This window comes from Corvus brachyrhynchos, unplaced genomic scaffold (assembly GCF_000691975.1).
Source record: "Corvus brachyrhynchos isolate BGI_N302 unplaced genomic scaffold, ASM69197v1 scaffold101, whole genome shotgun sequence".
NCBI lineage: Eukaryota > Metazoa > Chordata > Aves > Passeriformes > Corvidae > Corvus > Corvus brachyrhynchos.
The window spans coordinates 16595592-16617447 of record NW_008237239.1 but is presented as its reverse complement, the minus strand read 5'-3'; the positions used below and the strand labels follow the sequence as shown (position 1 = coordinate 16617447).

General features: G+C 38.7%; 1 protein-coding gene across 1 annotated transcript in view; it reads right to left on the bottom strand.

The window, feature by feature from the left end:
* Positions 1-12449: 12449 nt before the first annotated feature.
* LYPLAL1 (lysophospholipase like 1) overlaps positions 12450-21856 on the bottom strand; it is a gene marked incomplete at its 5' end in the record, with an annotated part of 22686 nt that continues 13279 nt past the window's right edge. Inside the window, 2 exons of the mRNA XM_017729601.1 lie at positions 12450-12853; positions 13462-13577. Coding sequence (XP_017585090.1) covers positions 12614-12853; positions 13462-13577 — 356 coding nt within the window. The remainder of the gene's footprint in view (positions 12854-13461; positions 13578-21856) is intronic.

Genomic DNA, 21856 nt, shown 5'->3' with positions numbered 1-21856 from the left:
GCAGAACAGTATTGTAAGAACCCTTATCACTTCACATGTTTTGTGACTCCCGTAACACTCATTCCAACCCCATTTGCTGTAAATTTCTTCCATAAATCTTCAGTGTAACTTTCCTCAAGCCAGCATTACATTCCCCAACACCCTCTGCCCCAGAAAACAACACTTTGTGTGAGCATCCCCATTGGTAAATCTACCAATTGAAGGAAACCAATTGCAGAGTCAACAGGAAAAAGTCCAATGGCAACATAGGAAGTCAGGAAACACTGGACAGATCCAGCAGAAATTACTGGGGGGAAAATCAAATGCCTGTACGGAAAGTGTTGTAATTTAGTTTTATTCCAGGTCTAAAAGTGGAAAAACTTAAGGCTTCATACTACTTTACAGCAGCGCCGTTCAGCGTCTGCCAATGTTTCCATTATGAACTGCAATTTTCAGGGGTTTATAACTCAGCCATAAAAATTTGCTTTGGTATGAAGCTAGAAATAAAAGCTCTCCACCCAAAATGCCTGTACGGAAAGTGTTGTAATTTAGTTTTATTCCAGGTCTAAAAGTGGAAAAACTTAAGGCTTCATACTACTTTACAGCAGCGCCGTTCAGCGTCTGCCAATGTTTCCATTATGAACTGCAATTTTCAGGGGTTTATAACTCAGCCATAAAAATTTGCTTTGGTATGAAGCTAGAAATAAAAGCTCTCCACCCAAAAAAAAAATTCTCCTCCCTGTCCCCCCCCCCTTTTTTTTTTTGAAGGAGAGAGTTAAATTGAATTTGGTTGTTTTTAAGACAACTCACTTTAAAAAAGGTAATTGTTTTTGTTACTTTTGTACTATCACAAAATAAAGATGAACTTGGGGGATTTGGAGTTACAGAATATGACAAACCACATACAATTCACTATCATTATGCTAAAAGAAGGCAAAGTTCTTTTCGGTTTGCATTAAAAATGTGAACAACATTCCTAAGAGATGGGCAGTAGTTATTCTGTGCAACTTTGCTGTTGCAAGGTCTCATCCAGAAGATTCTAACCAAGTTCAACATTGGCAATAAAAATTATATAGGCCTACAAAACATGACACAAGGCAAGGCTGAAGAACTTAGATTTCATCTAGGAACTGAATACCAAGGAATAAGTGACAACCACTTCCCCAGTATAAAAAAAAAGGAAAAAAAAATTAAGGAAGATGGTGATCAGATGCTTTCCAGGTTCACTTCAAAAAGAGTAAGGAAAAACAAATGTTTATCTGCAAGAATCAAGTTTTAAGTTACATATCTGTGAATTCACATGGCAGTGAAGTCATGCAGTGGAATCACCCTCATATTGACCTGGTCATACTACTTAGCAAATATTCCTCTTGAGGCTGGGTAGTCGGTTTGAAGTTGGAAGTGAAATGTAGCACTCAAATACAGGTTACTCACATATAACACCCCCATATATACCCCAAGGTTTTATGACCAGCTGAAAATATCCCTATGATATCTATTTTAGTGAAGAACATTTGTTTGATTTTTTTTCTTTGCTTTGGATTTCTAGAGTTTTTAGAGCATATTTTCAATTCTCATGCAATTCAGAATATAAACTTGAAATACCAATAAGCAAAAATTCTCACAGATTCATGACTTTAAATGAGCTACAAGCTTTATGAAATACATCACAAAATCATGCCATTTGCAATAGAATGACACAAGTTTTTAGCTCTGCATTTAGTCCATTATGCAGCTGGTTTACTTCCCACATCTTATTTGGGACAGAGAAATTAGTCTGAGCAGTTTCTTTTTTTTACAGTGTGTCTTTTGTTTCACTTTGCTAAACTAATATAAACTAACATTTCAAGAGTCTTTTAACCAGCAATCTTCTAATCTTTATCCAAGGAATTATACCCTATATATCCAAAGCAGCAGTTATCCACACCAGTTTGAACCGAATTTGGGAATCAATTTTTTCAGTCTTTTGGGAAAGAATTAAGAACTTCTTCTGAGATTATTAGCAAGAAATATTTGCTGGCATCTCGTCCTTTATCTGGTGGCTTATCACAGAGGCCAGAAGTTTATGGTAATTTCAATACAGTGTAAAAACACTGGTTTATAATTTAAAAGATTACAAAGCTTTGAAAAGCTTCTGACCACGTTTAAAATTTGGCTGAGGGATCAGCTGACAATGCACTTTATTTAATGCACATCACATAAATTTTAAATATTTCTGATTCTTTTCTAAAGAGACGTTTATCTCCAAGTGGTGGCTGGGAAACCTTCTGGCCCTCTCAAAGGCTTCTGTCATTTCCTACTGCCCCTCTGGCCCCTTAAGTATTACATCTTCTCTGAAATGTGGTTATGTCCCTCAGAGTCTTTCCTCTGAAGGTTATTCACCATCTCTGCTGTCCTCCCTCACCCCCTCCAAGCATGTCTCATTGCATTGCATCACGCCTGTTATCTCTGATATCTGATTCCCAAGTACTGACTGCCAACTTCAAACACTATTCTGGCTCCCCATATCATTCATTGCTTTTGATATTAAAATAAAATAAAATAAAATAAAATAAAATCCCAAACCAACCCACAAAACAGAACAGCAGTACATGTCATTTTTCTTCCTAGAAGTTCATATCCTCTGGGATCCTGTTTCTCATCCATGCATACTGCTATGACAGCTCATCTCTCAGTGCACCTCAGGTCTCAGGTTGCAACACCAGATCCAAACACACTCAAGACCTAGAGGTTTTGTCTCTGCATCTGGACTGTGCAAGTAAAGCCCATCTTATCTCTGACTGAATGGGCAAGATCCCAACCTACTTGCAGCCACCCAACCTCAAAGCATGTTGACAGGCTCACGTTACTCTGATGCTGACCCCACATGTGATACCCTGGTCATCCATGTGCCAAATGTGCCCCTGCAGGCAGTAAGAATCGTCTTGAATATTTGATTCTTGCCCTTCCACTCTCACCTCTACTCTGAGTCCAAAACACTGCTTGCACAAAGCAGGCATGGAGAGAGCTGGGCTCCAAGCTGGAACACTTTGGGAAAGGGACTAGATAACTCTTCCCAGATAAGACCAAAGGGAACCTAGGGTGAGCAGCTGAACAATTCAGCTTAAGTGATCTTTGACAGGACAGACTACACTGAAAGTTTGGGTTTGCCGTGAAACACTTCAGTCACCTGGTCTGAGACACAAGCCAAAGTTCTCTAACAAGAGCACGGGTTTAAGTGTAAGGTGGCAGACTTGGCGCACTTACCTGGTAAAGACAGTGCACAAAGTCCATATGCCAGCAAACAGGTGATGACTGAGCTTGGATTTACACAGTGAAGTCCCAGAGCTGCACAGATCCCTCTGCTGTGGGTCCTGCTCTGGACGGTGCCCTACAGAGCACAGTGCTGCAGTACAGACACTGCTCCATGCTCCACACAGGACTCAATGTCCCCAGGCTGCCTGCACTCCTCATTATCCCCTTCCAAACAAGATTTTAACAAAACAGAGAGCAGGCTGCAGTAGCTGCACAAAACTCTAATTTTCCAGTCTAATACTTGAGGTTCCCTAGACCACATCTCACCTTCAGCTGAGGAATTTTCAAGAGAAGTAACAAAATGAAGCAATACTATTATAAGCAGCCTTTGGGTGGGTTACAAGTCATGCTGCCGATGACTGAGTAATTTTAATCTCCTTCAGAGCCCTGCAACTTCCCTGAAATAACGCAAAATGTTATTATGAAATGGAATTTGTACGCAGAAAGCAAGAAAACCAGACTTTTTAATTTACCAGACTTACAACTATGATTAGGACTATAATGGTGGGTCAGAACATTCCCATTACATCAGTGGGTCTATAATTAGCCCCTAACTCTGTTTTTGAGGGAGTAAGAACATCTTTCAGCTTGCCAGTGGTGGCTGTATCAATTCCAACACAAGTGCCCCCTCTCCAGCTGTCAGCATTATGCCACCATTTCACCTACATTTTCTTGAGGCTTCTAAGAAAATAATAATAAAAAATCGTACTACTGAACTGCCTCTTTGACATCCTCTACTACTTGATGTACTATCCAGGAGAAGCAGATCCTCAGATGGCACAGGGTCAAGCCCCCAGTAACTCCATTCATGTAAGGACGCTGTCTGATGTATTTTGGCACAGTTCAACTGGTCCTAAATGAGCTCCACCAATTTACAGACGGAACTGGCACAGACAACTCTGCTCTACTCTGTATAGCATTAGCAGGTCCTCCTAATTATTTATTGAAAGAACATTTTATTTTCCTGCTGCTCTCCCAAAGCCAAGTCCCTCCAAGGTGGTCTCCATCCAGTGCCTGGAGCTGGATGTTAAGCTGTTTTTGAATGCCTGAAAGTTCTGTGTGCCACCATCAGGTAACCTGACGAGGTCTGGCCAGCCACCCAGAAGCTAAATGTGTTCAAAGGTCTGGAGATGATGTTAGGCACAAATCTAGGAACACAGTTTGTGCCATTTAGTTGTCTCAGTAAGCCAAAACACAATTTTGACTACAAGAGACATCAGCACACACAGATCTACAAGTAAATCATTGTAACATGCTCACTTGTGGTTGCAGCACTGGAGGGAACTTGACAAAGTAAAATGAGGCCCATCATTTTTAGCACCACTTCAGCATTTGATTAAGTACAAAGGGAAGGTTTTAAAGAAACTGTAGTGAGTTAAATTTAAATGACTTGAGGTAATTACAGTAATTTTTAATGCCTACTTTAATAGTGACTGCTATGGAGGAACACTGTATTAAGCTTTGACACTTGAGTTTCACTACAAGAAGGGAATGACACTGGTTTCAAATACTACTACATCCAGCAAGCAAAGAACAACAGCAAAGACCACAGACAAGGATCTATGCGATTAATTCTGCTGCAAGTGTAATGTAACCTGTTGTGGCAGCCCATTAAAGTTCTGTGGTTAAAAATATGATGGCTGAAGTAGCTTTGTCAGTACTGCTTCCTGTCAAAGAACACAGACTGTCACAACTAAGAAAAAAAGGCAGTACTTTCTGAAAAATAATTTTTCAGAAATATATCTATTTCTATAGTAATAATTTTAATATTATAAAGAGGCAAAGGCAAGAATATTTAACTGTATTACCCTGTCTTTCATTTACCTCCCCTTATATAAATTTTTCCTGGTAAAAGACAAGAACTAGAAGAGAAATGAAGACAAGAATCCCCAAAGGAACCAAGAACCTCTGTGGCTTTTGAAGAAAAAATAAAACTCTTCTCCAGGGTGAAAGGAAGGTTGCTGGGGGTGAGGGGGTTGGGGAAGAGAGAAGAAAAGCTTTAGTGAAGCAAATTTTTTAAAAACCCCAAAACTAACAAAACAGAACTTGTTGCACCACTAGTCGCATTTCAAACCTCACACAATAAGGGCAGCCAGCCTGCAAATCTGGAAGGGAATTCGGCCCATGTTATTGGTGGATGATTTCAACATAGCCCCAAGGGGAATGCATTTAAAGATCCATATGTTTGCTTGGCACCAAACCAAGTTCCATTAAATAACACTGTATTGAGCTACACAACAAATTTACTTACCATACATTTCATATGAGAACTAATTTGTTTGATAGCAATATTGCTGATGTTTATATTGGTTTACTGTAATGAAAACAGTATTTTCCAAACTATGAACAAATGCATACCAGTAGTTTTACAGTGGCTTAACCAAAGTACTGGTAGTACTTCAAGAAGGGAGTTTATACAATACGTACGTTTCTCAGTGCTGCTCATGCCAAACATCGTAAGGGGGTTCCACTACGAGGATGGAACTTGCTTTTATCACCGGGAGAGCCGACCTAAGTCCCTTCATGGGCCATGGGGAGAGCTGCAGAGGCCAGCAGGACTACAGGCAATTCCAGGCTTGACAGCTTGCTGGGTCCAAAAATGCCTTCAGGAAAACCAAATATTCAGAGCTGGTGGAGTGGAGCATGACACAAGGCTCTCCCTTCTCATGACATTACAGAAATTATGAAGGCAATCACTTAACCACTGTTTCAACTGAATGTTAAACCCCTAATTGCAGATATGAAACCAAGGGCCTTTGTATAAAATGTGAAATTCACATACCATTGCCTGTCTGGTCAACAAAGCTGCCAAGTATTTTTATATACACAAAAACATTGACAACCGAGTTGTGCTATGAAAACACTAAAACATCTTGAGGATTTCACTCAGTAATTCCATGCAGTCTGGCATTAATCAATTGGACATCTTCAGAAAAAATATATTTCCTTAGTGAGGAAAAAATCCAGTTCTTCCAAGAAAGTCACCTTCAGTGTTTCACATGTTTATATTTTTGCTTAGAGAAGCATCATTTAAAAAAAAAACAACTGAGAAGGAGCCAAGGATGATTTAATGATGCACTTACTGAAACCTCTGCAAATTGTCTTTTTTGTCAGCTTTCAATATACAAAATCTGCCCTGGCACTTTTAAAATTAATATCCATTCTTTTCACCAGCACAGTTCTGACTTCTGGTTATGATTCACGCTAAATTATAAATACAAACAGAAACAGGGGCCACAGTGTTTCCAAAAAAACATATCAACATATTATTATAAATACTGGCAGCACCATCCTTCATTTGCCATCCAGTTCATTTCTCAGGAAATTATGTTAAATTAGCACCTGGCACTCCACATCACCTCTGTACATGCTGTGGGTGGCCATAGTACAAAAGTCTGTATGGTTCTAAGTGTAAATCTAATTGATTTGTCATGGAATGAAGTGTTTCTCCACAGGCTGACTGGCCAAAAGGATAGGGAACCTACTTCGAAAGAAACTTCTTCTCCCTTCCCAAACCAGTGGGGAAGGAAAGGTGGCAGTCAGATAGTCACCTGTAAGTCCTAACTGAAAAATACTCTTGCAAACCAAAGAAAGGTTTAATTCCATTTCTGAACCCTGAGTTCCTCACTGGGCATTTATTTAGCCAATTTGGAGAGTAACCTGTTCAGTGGAAACACTGAAAAACATTAATTTCTCTGTAAGGTGCAGGATTGAGGCTTAAGTCAAAATGGCTCTATGGGTAAACCTGATTTAAATTATTGTGCATTTTGGAAAAATCCTAGCGATGAAAATGCCATACTTCTTTCCCAGAAGGTCATCAGTCAGCCATTACTATATTTCTGCAGTGCAAAGACAATGAAGGGAAGTTCTGTTTTAAGTATAGATGAAGTTTGCTGCCTAAATCATGCATCACATTAACCTCCAAATTATTCCAACTTCCACTTCATAAAAAGGTAAACACAAAAGAGGGACTCTCCTCTGATATATAAGCATACCTTAAGTGGGCTACAAATTAGCACTGGAAGCTCTGGAAGGGGAGCATGGTGGAGCACTCAACCATTCTTACTACTCTGGAAGCATTAAATCACTGCCTTTGCAATTTTGGCATACTAGTGTGACTAAGATTCATAATTATTTTGGCTGCCCCTCACAAGACCTTGGCTACATTAAGAATGTCACCCCAAACCCTCCAAACTCAAACAAAACAAACTCCATCTTTGAAGCCAGACTTCCTACATAGATCCATCAGTGGGAACCATAGGCTCTAAGGCAGCAGAGATTGTTCACATGCTTGAATCAGTATTTGGCTGAAATGTGCCCCAGAAAGCATTTTTTCCACTAAGATCAATTATGACAGCAGGTAATGCTTGCAGTCATTCATTTCTGCATATTTTAACGGCCAAGAAGCAGCAGAAGATATATTTTTTACAAATTTTCTACTGTATACGTGACATCTCGATGGCTTCCTTGATTGCAACTATGATCTGATCTGGGTACTTGATGTCTACCACTGTACACTCGTTGTGGTGACAAACACCTTTAGCTAACCAAGACAGTGCAAGCAAGCAATTAATTCTTCTATGCTTTTATTAGAGTTGCACACTATTAGATTATTACTGCTTCATGTGGCATTTAATTTAAAACAGTAACTACTTTTAAGAAGCCAGGGTAAAATATCCACTAACCACAAAGTACTGGCCTTATGAACTGGTGGAAAAGTTCTAAGTACACTCTCTGGTCAATTTTGAGAGTCTCCACTGTGTATTAAGGCACAGGTTACAAAGTCTCATTGACTTTGTTCTCAGGAATCATGACAAATGACAAATTCCTTGTCACTACCAACTAATGATCCAAGAGTAATGTTTAACACTCATTAAACGACTGTTTTCAAGCTCTTAATGAGGAGATACCAACTTTTCCTTGCATTTTTAAAAGAACTTACAGATTCACACACTGAACCCATGGAAGATTTTAGGTGCCTCCTCACCAAAGCAGTGCCTACAGCCCTCACATACTTAACAGAGGAGGGGAATTTCTGTACTTCAAACTCACAAAACTTACCTTGATGACAGCAGGTTAGTAGGCTCAACACTATGCCATGGGGAATAAGAGGCCTTGCTGGATCCACACCACTGGCTCTTCTAAATTATGATTTTTTAAATCTAACTGTTCTGTAAATACAATACTCACCCAAGGCACAGCCGGGTGCTAGGTCCCAGTGCAGTGTGCAGAGAAACATTTGAACAGACAACCTGATATTGAAAATAGAATTGCTCGTTTCTCTTTCTTCTGAGTAGCCGTAACAGGTTCCCACAGTGGAAGAGGATTTGGAAAAGAAACAGAAGTAGGAAACTGAATTGGTAACTGTTACTTCCTTTCTCTAGAGCACCCTTAACCAGCTGCATCTCAAAGGAAGGTTAAGTCAAGCTGGAAAACTTACAGAACAAGTTTATTTTCTAAGATCTCCTGAACAATCTTCTCAGCTGTCCTAGAACGTGTCAACTGCAAAGTAAACTCATATCCACTTTCCTCCATCTATGTCCTAACAAATTCTGTTCTAACACTGTCCACTAGGTTCCCATTTCCATGTTTTGCCATCTGGATCTCATCTTTATAAATACAAGTTACTTTCACCCACTTGGCTCACTTCATCTGTGGAGACTTGTTAAATGGCTTTAAAGATGATTTACTAAAAAAGCAGTGAAAGATCTAACATGAGAAGAGATTAATTTAAGCAGAGAATTTCTTGCTTTAATGTCAAAATTATGTTACCAATGACTTCTGGCTTACCACATTGCTCAGTGAATTTCTGCCTTATTCATATTTGTTCTCTGGCTTTATACATCTATACAAGCACATGAATAACTCAGAAGGCACCCACACTCACAGCAATGATCTAGTCACAAATTTCAAACATCTGAAATACAAATGTGAAGTATCAGAAAAGTAAAAAGAAAAAAAGAAGTCCAAACACTAGTGCTTTGTTTCTGAAGCAGTATGGAACACCTTAAGTGAGCCCAAGAGTTAAAAGTTTTTATTAAAGTAGTTTTCTTTTGCCTACTGAATTGTGTTTCACCAAAACAGTACCAAGCTCCAAGAAAATAACATCAACTTGAATGGATTTACTCAGTCTGTTATTCCAATTGTATTTTCAAATGGTATTGTAAGTTTGGACTTTAAAGCCAGACTCTTATCTAACTTTGAAAGGAAAGAAAAAAATACCTCAAATGAATTACAGTAAAAACAGAAACCAGCATTGCCAACTAATTGCTCCTGCCTCTTCGGGAGCAGGATGGAGCTGCCCTCTTTCTAGTGTACGTTCTCATATCTTCAGTAGCTCAAGTGGTACAGATCCAGGCTTGGCACTTAAATTTTGCAATCTCTTCCTCAAAATGCTGTTCAGGACTGTATCTTTAGAACAGAAACAGGACAAAGCTCATGTACAGAGGAGAAAAAAAAAAAAAAGGAAAGCATTTCAAGTTTGTTCCTCCTGAGTGAAGGGCATCTTCCTCCTTAACATTTTTGTATGATCAGGAGTGAAACATCAGGGATGAATGAGAAAGGTTGCATTCTTTTTCACTCTCTTCATCTGAATCTAAATTCAGCTGATAAGAGGTACCAGTTCAGGGCTCTGTACGCCCTGGTACCCGATACAGCAACTCTGTCCCAATAACATGCAACCATTTAGTCCAAAGGGAAGTCTTTTTGATTCTTAAAGATGCTAAGAAGCACTTTAAACTCTACCCAGAAATCAACAGGCAGGTCCTGGAGCTGCAGTGCCATAAGCATTGCAGAGATGCCCTTTTGGCAAATAAACCCCTACCCTATTTTCAGTATCAAATTAAAAATGAAATTTTTAAGTGTGGTAAAAAAGGGCCAGGTCAAAAAAAGAGGCCAGTCAAAAAGCTGTCTGAATTACTTCTGAAACATGCTGTCAAGCAGCTGGGCTAATTTTGACCATTAAGGTTTTCATTTGACTAGAGATCTAACAGCAGGCCCACTGTCTTCAAGGACTAATATTGCCTCTGGCTGCTTCTCAATACCAACCAGCAACCCAAATTTTTCTGGGCTAAACTTCAATCTGTTTGTCCAGTATGAGCTTGGCACCATCTGGGACACAGAGCCACACCAGCCCCAGCAAAAGGGACAGGCGAGTCCCACTGTCCTCACTACCTGAAAGACTGAAGGAAAACTATTGAGTTCTCCAACATCCCAAAAGTGACCTCGAAACCTCTGAGTTTTGGGATTCCATTACAGCATATATCTAATGGATTTCCAGTCTTATGTCACAATGCATCTCCGGGCTCCTTGGCATTTCACTCACAAGCCAAGAAGATGGGAGAAAACAGACGCAAACTGGGGACTTACTGTTTTCTAAGGACATCATGACATTTTAATTGCTTTTCAACCTATATCATGGGAACGAAGCCAACCCCGTATGTATCCACTGTATTTGCAATTACTGACACTGCAAAAACAATCAGAAGAGCTGGGTTTGGCTTGGTAATATTTTCTATTCCCTCCATGATATTCCTTCAACTGTTTTATGCTCTTCTCTGACCTTGTTAAAAGCCACCTTCCCAGAAGCCTGCCACTTTCCCATCTGAATGCACTTGTCACCAAAATGAATTGCCACCTTGCATTAGTGGTTCAAAGAGCCTCCTGAGAGAAGCTCAGGAAGAGCAGAAAATGGGGTAAAAGTGATGTATTATCCCTAAAATGCTGCTACTTCACTTGTCAAGGATTGCAATTAGAGTTGGGCCAAGGCAATGTTAGCTCAGCTGCCTCTGAACACACCTGTTTCAATTTAATATGCAGTAATTAGGAAGCCTAGGGCACCAGGAAAAACTGCTGTTCACTTACTGTTTCTAATAGCTGAGTTTTCATGTGCCATTTAAAATGCTGTTTTTCAGAACAGACTGCTGACTTGCTAATGCTAGGAAAATGAAATAAAGCAAAATATTTTTAGCAGCAGGAAGTTGTTACTTGCTACTGCCAATTACATGCCTTGTACTTGAACAGTGACATTTTTTCCCCTTTGCTTACTCCTCAAGATAGGTAAAAGCTGGCGTGAAGATTCAAATAAAACTTAGTCCCTGGGAGCTGGCTGATACTTCTGGAGTCATAGTCATTACTGGCAGCAATCTGCTGTGACAGAGCAAACAACAGTGTCCCAGATCCACTCCTCAAAAATGGGGAAAGGAGAGGATTAAGCAAGAGACTTGGATCTATTGGCTTTGGCAAAAGGCTGAATAACTTGTCACGCTAAAAAAATTACTGAAATTGGGGAGTAGAAAATGGGGCAGAGGGGAGAGAAATAAAAAAAGCATTACAATTACATAAGAATAGATATTTATACTCTGAGTTAATTTATCAAACTGACAGAGAGATGAATCATCCACCATTAAAATAAGGGGATACAAGTTTTCTTTATATCACAATCATTATTTACAACTTCTAAATATTCATGGTGGAGTCAAGTATCCTCATCTTTTAATTTAAAATGTGATCTTGCAGGCCAAAAGAAAGCTCTTGGCAAAAATAAGTTTCTACAGGAACAGGGCCCAAAGAATGATTTCTTCAAAAACAGGATAGATCTTAGCAATCATGATGGCACTTATTTTTTTTAATCTACACTGCAAACCACAGGAGGGCTCAATAAACTCACACAAAGCTAGATGTCTGAGTAACAAAACAATGAGAAAGGGCAATAACAAGGGCCTGTGGTATAGCTAGACACAGCTACTCAGGACTTTTTAAAATATAACACAAACCTGATATTTTTTGAGGTGACATACAACTCTGCTTTTAGGCAGGTTCATTCCCACATGCTGAGAATCCAACTGAAGCCAATACAGTTTTTCTCATCAAACTTGAATAGATGCATGCATTTCCACAAGTAATACTGCATTATTTTAATAACTGGCCTTTTTGTTGCTGTAATGCCATTAGAAACAACCACGCTGCTGTCTATTTTTCTATCTCAGAACACCTCCCTGCCCACCCCCACTCTCCAAAAAAAAAAAATCTGGGACATTCAGAACAATGCTTCCTGAATATTGCTTTGATAATTTTGGAATGGTTTTAATATTATCAGTCATTATTTTTTGTAGACTGATGTGTGCTGAAAAACTGGACAAGAAAACAGAAAAAGAAACCCATACAATAAGGCGAGGTTTAGTGGTCAGCACCATCTTTTCACCACTTAGGTGAACTTTATGGAATATAAAAGTGTTTACTTGAAGCTGTGCTTACATAAGGGATATGGGACACCCACATATATATGTCACACATGATTTTAAAACTACAAAAATCAGACAGTATGAGGCCGAATCTTCATTTATTCATTTGCCTTTGGTGCTTCAACAGGCAATTTCTTTACAATCCAGGATTTTAGTTCCTCTATTTCAGTTCTGTTCAGCTCATGATTGAGGTTTGGAAAAGTATGAAGTGATGCTGATACTCCCAGGGACTTTAACATCTTGTTGGTCTCTTCACCCCATGAGTAGAGAACTAGTTCATCAGCAGTTCCATGGCACTGAAATAATTCTGGAAGAGCACTATCATTTCTTTTCAAAGCCTAGATGGAAAGGAGACACTGTCAGACATACTGCCAAAAATTTTAAAAGAATATTTACAATTACATGGTGACAACTTATATAGCATTGCACTTACTAATCTACATTTTAGGGGTCATATTGTACTATATGGAAGTAAACAAGGAAATACTGGAAAAAAATGCCCTTCAAATTCCAATATGGTAACTCTTGACAAATGATAAGGTTTACCTTAAGGTCTATACCTGTCTCCAAGTAAGAGAAACAGAAAAAATTCTTGACAGCAAATGGAGCTCATGAGTATTATAATGCATCACAAATTTTCGAAGAATAGTTATGCTTACACAGACTCTTTAACAACTACAGAAAACTAGCAAAGCATTTCATTTGTTAATCTTCTTGTACCCTTTAATAATTGTACTGTCTGTGCAAAAAAGCTCAACAAAACATCATTTAAAGACAGCTTTAAAGCCTCACTTCCCTAATATTCTGATTATTTATTTCCAGGAAATGGCATAAGTTTAGAATATGAATCAACTACCTCAGATGAATAAACATGTATATTGGATTTTAATCACCACATTTTCCATGTAGCTAAGCAGGTTTTCTATAACACCTACTACACACTCACCTGGTAAACAGCAGAGTCTTTATTGAGAAAACTAGATAAGGCAAAGACTCCTGCCAAATCCTGATGAAACCTATATGCCAAATGCATTGCCATTCCACCTCCCATCGAAAAGCCTCCTAGGGTGCAACAAAAGAAACAAAGATTGGATTTTTCTGTAAGTCTTTGTAAACCAGTGTTCAATTTATCATCTTCAGAGTTGTTTCTTGTATACATAATACAGTAAAAAATGTATCTTAAAGGTTACAATGATCTTAGAATCACTGAATCGTTTAGGTTGGAGAAGACCTCTAAGACCATCAAGCCCAACCTATGACCCAATACCACCTTGTCAAGTAGACCATGGCACCACGTTCAGTTGTTTCTTGCACACCTCCAGGGACAGTGACTCCAGCACCTCCCTGGGAAATCCATTCCAATGTTTAACAACCTTTCTATGAAGAAATTCCTTCTGATGTCCAACCTGAACCTCGTGCGGCAGAGCTTGAGGTTTAATTCAAAGCATGATGCAATTAAGACAACTGGAAAGCTGAAGTAGTGCTGAAGATTCATTACTGAGAGAGGCGAAAAAGGAACAGCCAAAATGCCATTACTTGAGAGGCCATTTGTGTATGGTCCCTACCAGGCAGCTGAATACTGTGGCCATACATACTCTGACATTAAGGAAGTAAAACTTATGAACAGGTAATTCTCACTGCTTTTGGTATTCAAGTTATTTCTCCCCTAGGCTAGCAGCACTCACACTAGATCATGAGATAGAAAGATCTCTATTGTACATAATCAATGAGCGTTCACACTTAAACTAGGATTGAGGATATTTTTGATGTAACACCTTGGGATATTTTATAAATAGGGAACAAATGCAATGTACTCCCCCTGAGCTCTAACAGGATCTCTGAATTAATGGCCTTCTGTGATCCATATGTCTCTTCAACTGCACTAATTCCTTACATAAGATAATTCCTCAGGGATGATTTTTACATGACAAATACTTATTCATTAGGAAAGAAATCCAGACTACCACATTACTTCACAGGGACACAGTACACAGGCCATTATATTGACTGTATCCAGATAATGACTGGAGTGATGTTTCCTTTATTTTCTTATGTGGAATCTGATCATTTATTTCATTTCCTTTTGATCACTCTGAAGAATGCTGTCATCCCAAACCCCAGAAGAAGCACTTCTACTCTAAGAGACCATTTTGCATTTGCTTACAAATAAATACAGACAATGCTTTGACAACATATAAAATGAAGTCCATTTTAAGTATTTCAGATTACAGGAAGAAAAGCTGCATTGAAAAGTCATTACTAGTTTGTAAATGATTTAATCTTAAAATTTTGTACCCAGTTAGTCACAATCTGGCACACTGTCTGCAATTACTCACCAGCAGTCTTTGACAGTGCAGTCACCTTCTGTTTAGAAGAATATTAGGTAATGGCTCTTTTATGTGGCTCATACTACTACAAGAAAATGCAATACAAAGGCCTAGCTCTTGGAATTTGATTTGCATGGGAATACATGAAGTTTATCACCTGATACCACAACAATTTTCAAGTAAATGCTGTGTGGCAAATGCTTCAAAAACAACAATTTGAATAAGCATTTATAGCTGCAGACTATTCTTTTCAATTACAAGAAGCATTTCAATAAAAGTGTATGTTTGACTTAACACATAAAAGACATTCTCAGTCAAGAACTTCTACAAGAATTCAAATTTTGGATGAAGGAAAAATAAGAGGCAGGTACAGATATTACACAAAACAAAGGTATGAAATGACAGAATGTAAACAAAACACAAAAGTACATGTATACAGATGATCTCAGCACGAAGAATACATAAACTGTACAGCATTGCTAAGCAGATTGTGTCAGGAGTGTTAGACAAAATCAAAATGACACAGCAACATCTAATCCCTAGATGGGCAGAACATTGCAATCTCTTCACCCATCTACTTCCCTACTTGAGACCAATCTACTTCCAAGACACACAAAGACTGCACAGAAGTTCAGAGTTTGCCAGTAAGTTTTAAATAAAGAAGTAGGTTCACTTGCAGTTTTCCCCTCATACATATTTTAATGAGAACTGTGATTAATGCTTCAAGACAGTTAAACAGGGTTAGCTCTACAATGCTCAGTATGCCAGTTCAGGAAAGTACCTAACTCTTTGTGTTAACTTCCCTGACTCACAAAGGAGGTTTATGTGCAGGCTAAAAGGGGAGCACACACAAAACAGACACAATTATGTAAAATACTTTCAGTTGCAGAGAAAACTCACTCAAGAATGCATTTATGACCTCAAATCTGCTTCAGTGTAGTGCTGATTTTTAGGTAATGCCCCTCTGCAATAAGAAGAAAGCTGCTTGCAACTCACTTTGCTAGTTCAGAAAGATCTGCTGAAATAACACAGTCATCACACTTCCAAATTAAAGAATTTGAATCAGAAGGAAACTCCCATGCAATACTTTACTAAAGCGAAAACATTCTTTTCTGGAATATAATCTGTAACTATGTTAAGGTAATCTCAGCCACAGGATGATGTAACACAGTGTGTGAACAGAAACTGAATTTCTCATAAGGAATTTATTCCTGATTGAATAAAACAGAAACCCTCATCACAGTTGCCATTTTTCAGTGATTAAGAATTCCTTTCAGAGCTTGCAAATGGCCTTAGGAGCCTTTTAAACAAACCTCCAGCTCACTTTTGCTAAAGAGCTTGCTTTGTATTAATTTGCTTCACATTTGTATTTGTCTGAAATGATAACCTGGTCCATGATGACACTTGAACATTATATGGGGTTCAGGAAACCAAGAATTTGACTACTGTCAAACTTCAGCTTTGTTTCTTTGTATTTCATCCAACAATGTCTGCGTTTGCATCTCAGAAAAGACTATTCTCCAGCACAAGGGTTTCTTTATTTTTGTCTCTCCTGTCCTGTATACCTAAGAGGATGCTAAAAACTGCCTTCTCCCCCATGCTTCACTTTAGTGGCTGCATTGAGCTATTCCTGAATTCAGAAAGTTCTTTACGTGCCCAATCTTCTTTACAGAAAAAACAGCTCTCTAACAAACACAGGTTTGACATTGCCAAGTGCATTCTGAGTCATACAGATATGACTGTAAAATGCCTTGGTCCATTTGCTATAATGATTATGGAAATAGGAAGCAACAAACATCACTTTTTCACTCTTTTTGGTAAAATTTTAACATGTGCTCAAAGCTGTTTGCCACACAAGAAATCACAGCCATGGGGACCAAAAATATTTATGAATCATACCTAGTGCACAAATTTTGAAGAAAAAAAGGAACAGGAGAAGCTAAATCCCAGACTTTGATGAGATTAGGATTTGGACTTGGGTGTAGTTTGGGGTGTTTATTTTAAGCAGTATTTCTTCACTAGTCTCTCTGTAGCAGTTGTTCTTCAACTTTCCTGTATTTCTTCAAATTTGTCAGTACAGCTTTGGTAACCAAGTGGCAAGAAATGAATCCTACAGCACACAGTGCCTGTGCCAGCACAGCACAAGACAAACACTCTTCCATTGTATAAGGCTACACCAGCACAGTTAGAAATTGTCTTGGCCTGTTCTGTTGTTATCACAATACATTACACACTCTTGCCTCCTTTTCGTTCCACTCTCACAGCGTTTTTCATTCGCAGTTTCTCCTTTTTTAGTATTTCAACTTAGAGTTGCTTTAATCAGTTTGTTATCAGGAATTTCTCCCCAAAGCTACATTTCAGTTTACTTTCCCGTTTCTCTGGGGACTTTGTGATTTACCTTCTATTAATGGTAACAGCACAACCTTGTTCTACACATCATCTACAAAGAAGCAGACTTTCTGTTTTGACCTTCCCTTTTCATCAATGAATGGAAGTATTATATACATTTAACAGTGGTCACAAATGAATATCAGCAAAGAGTACAAATGCCAGTGGAACAGCAAATTCCCTTCTCCACAGAACTCCCTGAACACTGCTTCTGTGTTAAGTGCTCAAACATGTACTTTGTCTCAAGTGAATTTCCTCACAGCTGTGATTTTCTCCTTTTAATCTCTTCATGAAACTTCACCAAACAAAAACCTTGCACACCAGCAATGAATGGTTTCCACCTTTGACAGCCTCGTTATTCTGTTTGTTACTTAGTCTTTACAAGAGCAACAAACTTGAGAGCCTTTACAAGAACAAAGGCAACTTCCCTTGAGTGTCTCAGCCACTTGCTCTTGTTGAGAACATGAATCAATTTGCTCCCCAACCTTCCTACCAGTCAAAACACATTTGGAAATGCACATTTAAGTGGTACGAGTTTTACCACTTTCTTGTAAAAACAAGTGTACAATTGTTTCTAACATATCAACTCACAGTAAAACCAGAACCAGTTACACTTTTATTTTCAACTATTATGGGTAATAGAGGGGAACCCAACATGTGTACCAAAGGAGTCGTAATTTTTAGCTCTGGAAGGAAAATAAAATCCATGAAAAGTCTCAAATCAATTTTTATTAAGGTGTTACTCTGCCAATCTATTGCTTACTTCAGGTACCCAGTGTGTTTTCTTGGTTGCTTCTAGAGAGGATGACAGCACTGCCCCGCTGCAACACTCACCTGTCATTTTTACAGTTAGCATAACTGCACAACATGGGAAAAAGGAAGAGAACAACCTATCCTTTATGCTCACGGTATTTGTGATTCTAAACTGAATCACAGAAAGCAAAGTAGAAAATAGCTCTCTAAAGCAAATAGTGAAGCACAAAAACAGGTTGTTCTGCAGAGCTGTGAACCTACTGTTAGCAGAGGTCTTTTAGAAGAAGTCAGAAAAGCAATGATAAGGATTTGCTTAAATAGAGCTGAACCTGCACTGACACATGACAATGGAATAGCAAATGTTGTTAAGTCTCACTCTTCTATGATTCTTTTGGCACAACTGTGAAGAAAGTACAGGTTAATTTGTACCCTGTGGCATGTCTGCACAACTCTCAAGCATTCTAAAAGCCCATCCATCCATTTAGTTTTGCACTGAATTCAGGCATTTATTAAAGATGAGTAAGGACATGTTTTCAACAGAATTCGTAGCAAGGCTGAAAAGATCAGAACTCGATTCACTTTATAATTATTTTCTTACCAAAGTCATTACCTTGTATGTGATGATAATATCATGATTGACTTATTTTTGAGTTTACTACTGCGAGTCTTACTTATTCCTAATCTTCACTACCATTTGCTAAACCTGTCATTCACCATACTGAGAATGTGCCACTTCTCAGAGTCTTTAGATACATTGACACCATCAAATGCCGGGAAACACAGTAACAAGTAATGGATCCCACTCCTAATTAAACTTAGCGTCGTACCTCCTACTGAAAGAGTTATGAAGGAAATAGAATGATTAATTCGTTAATGTCTCTTTTTACTTCCTGATGTGTAAGCTTGAGTAGCAGAGATCCAAAAGGAAAACACATGGTCAGTTCAGATACAAAAAGAACCCCAAAAACCAAGAGGAACAAACATTTACCCCGAAGTATAAATGCAATGCAAATTTACATTGATGCACTGAAAATTAATGCAATGTTGCAGGTAGTATGGGGAAGATGGACTAACAGTACTGCTTTGAGCCCAGCATCTCAGGCACAATTTGGATAAACCACAAAGCCACGTAGTGGGAGGTACAGAAAGAGAAATCTCATTTGAATTGCAGTGAAAAACAGCAAAACAAATCTACAAATTTACTCCATGAGAACAAGGCAGTAAGTACCTCTGAATGGAAGACAATGTCATCCTAATAAAGACAAAAGATACAAGATAGGATGAGTGACAATGAAAGGCTTAGAAGCCAAAAACATAAATGCCAAGATTGTAGGTGAAATAGTTTGCTCAACACTTTAACGATTCATTGTTGGATGTTTTTATCTTCACATATTTACAGAATCCTCTCTCTGGGATGTCAAAGCCAAGATATTTTCCCCCCCACTCCCATACCTTTCTCACACACACTGAGAGAGAAGGAAATGCTAATATTTACAAGAAGCATGGAGCTTTCATGTTGCTTCCACCATGGTTCAGTAGCTATGTAAGAAGTCTAGCAAAAAACAAAAACTGGTTGTGTGTCTCGTGTTATTGTTACAGTACAAGAGGTCGGGAATCATGCATGTGTTTTTTGGCATTTAGTCAAACCTACAGGACTGTTATGGAAAGTTTATTTTCACTGGCCGCGTACACAAGTGACTACAGGTGGCAGAGACCAACACGCTTGGATCAGCACTTCTGAGCTACACAAAAAGTGACCTGTGAAAGTAGAAAATTGGTGCTAAATTAAGAACAAAAAAAGAACAAAAAGACTGCCTTTCACTGACGTGCCGTTGACTACAGCGAGCTCTATCAAAATGCTCAGAAAACGAGAGAGCCATTTCTTTCAAGAGCTTCTGACATATTCTCGAATAAGATTGTTGAAATCTTTAACAATTTTCACCTAAGTGGAGTTTTTTTACAATGCAGTATCAATGTGGAAGCAGTTAAAAAAACTCAAAACAACAGAACAACCAACACAAGAAAACAAAAACCAAAACCACCACCACCTGAAAAACCAATTTAGCTTTAAATAGAAAAAGAAATTACTGTCCCACATTTTAAAAAGTGGCTTGTTTGGCCAATTTAGCAATGAATTCAGGCATTTATAAAGAAGAAATACATCCTGTTTTTTAAGAAAGGATACTATCAAAGCTCCAAGTGTCAAAATTTGACTAAATTTATAACATTATTTTATCTCCAAAGTCAATAAAACCTACTTACAGCACTATTTGCAAGGAGTGCTTTAGCCAGGAAGACCAGTAAGAGTAACTCAACAAGAATATCTGGTAAAAAACTAAGTACCATTATCAAATTCTGGGGATGATATAATTATTTTTTTGAATAATTATGTACTGCTGTTAGTCTCCCTTCCTTCCTCCTCCAAGGTCAGGGGAAATAAAGCTTAATCAGAAGCCTACTTCCTTCAAAAGACTTGTGTTAAAAGGAAAGCAACTCATGAAACTGTCAGGAGATAGGAAGGGGTAGATGAGCCATGTCACAAAATTAATATGGAAGCTTTAAAAATACGACTTCATTTACATCCAGTAAACTAAGCAATTTAATTCTTTAGCAGTAGATTCATAGAGCAGCTGTTAGAAGCAAGGCTGCACCAGAATTTTTCTTGATAAAGAAGAGAGGAGTGGCACCATACAACCTGGACTCCATCCTTGGCTTTAGCCCTGCTTTACAAGCAGCCACTTGTGGATTTCGGAGCCATTGAAGCAAACAATGCAGGCTATCATTTCTTTCAGAGAAAATGCTCTTACTGCCCCACCATCCTGAGCCTCGTGGAAAGACTGAATGGTTCAAGAAGGGGAATCATCCCCCAGAACACCAGGTGTTGGGCTTCTCATTTTCCATGTTTGAGAGCCCACTGCTGCTTCCCATCTCTTCCCACTCGCTCACCTTTGCACAGTGCTCCCTCAGATCTTGCCTTCTTATCCCACAGCTCTGAGCTGTCAGCAGCTGCCCACCTTCCTGCTTGCCTAACACCTCACTCGCCCTCATCCAGCAATATCTGACACTCACTCTCAGCCTGTAATTTCTACTCCTCTATCCCATATAAAACCATAACCTTCAATCTTGTTATGCTGTTCATAGTCATTTTGTTTTCTTTCCAGTCATTAAAACTCCCACTTACTACAAAATGGTCACTCAGCTCAGTTCTCCTTAACCCTTTAAGGAGCATTTCATTCCCTGTAAGTACCTTCATGCAACTGCTCTGCTCTTTGGTTTCTGTGACCTTCCCGAAAAGGCCCCCACTGTTCTTCACAGACTCCCAAGTTCTCCATTTGCTTCTCTCAATTATTTTGTCTCTATTTTCCATAATAAGATATGTACCAGTATTCCCATTATGGATCTCCAACATGACTCAACATGCACTATGAATTCATAGCAAAATTTCACCATGGTTTCTCCTGCTATAAATGTCTTATTTTTCCCTTTACCTCACAAAGGCTGCCTCCTCCAACTCCATGGTACCAGCAGTCACAAATCCACTGACTACTTCCCACCTGTTACCTTAAGGCCCATCTTCCTGTACCAGATGGATATTCCTGACTTTTTCAAAGAGAAATCTAAAAAGATCTGACAGGACTTAGTTATCTGACATTCTAAGCAAGTAACCATACCTTCCATTATCTCCTGTACACCAATCTCCTAAACTCAGAAAAATTTCAGGCCACACATTTCTCCTTTTCCAGAGGACATTACAGTTTGATGCAGACATACTGACTTGGCCTCACATTTTCTTTTGATCAAAAAAACACAGAATGGCTTGAGTCAGAAGAAACTCTAAAGATTATTTGGTTCCCACCCCTGCCATTGGCAGGG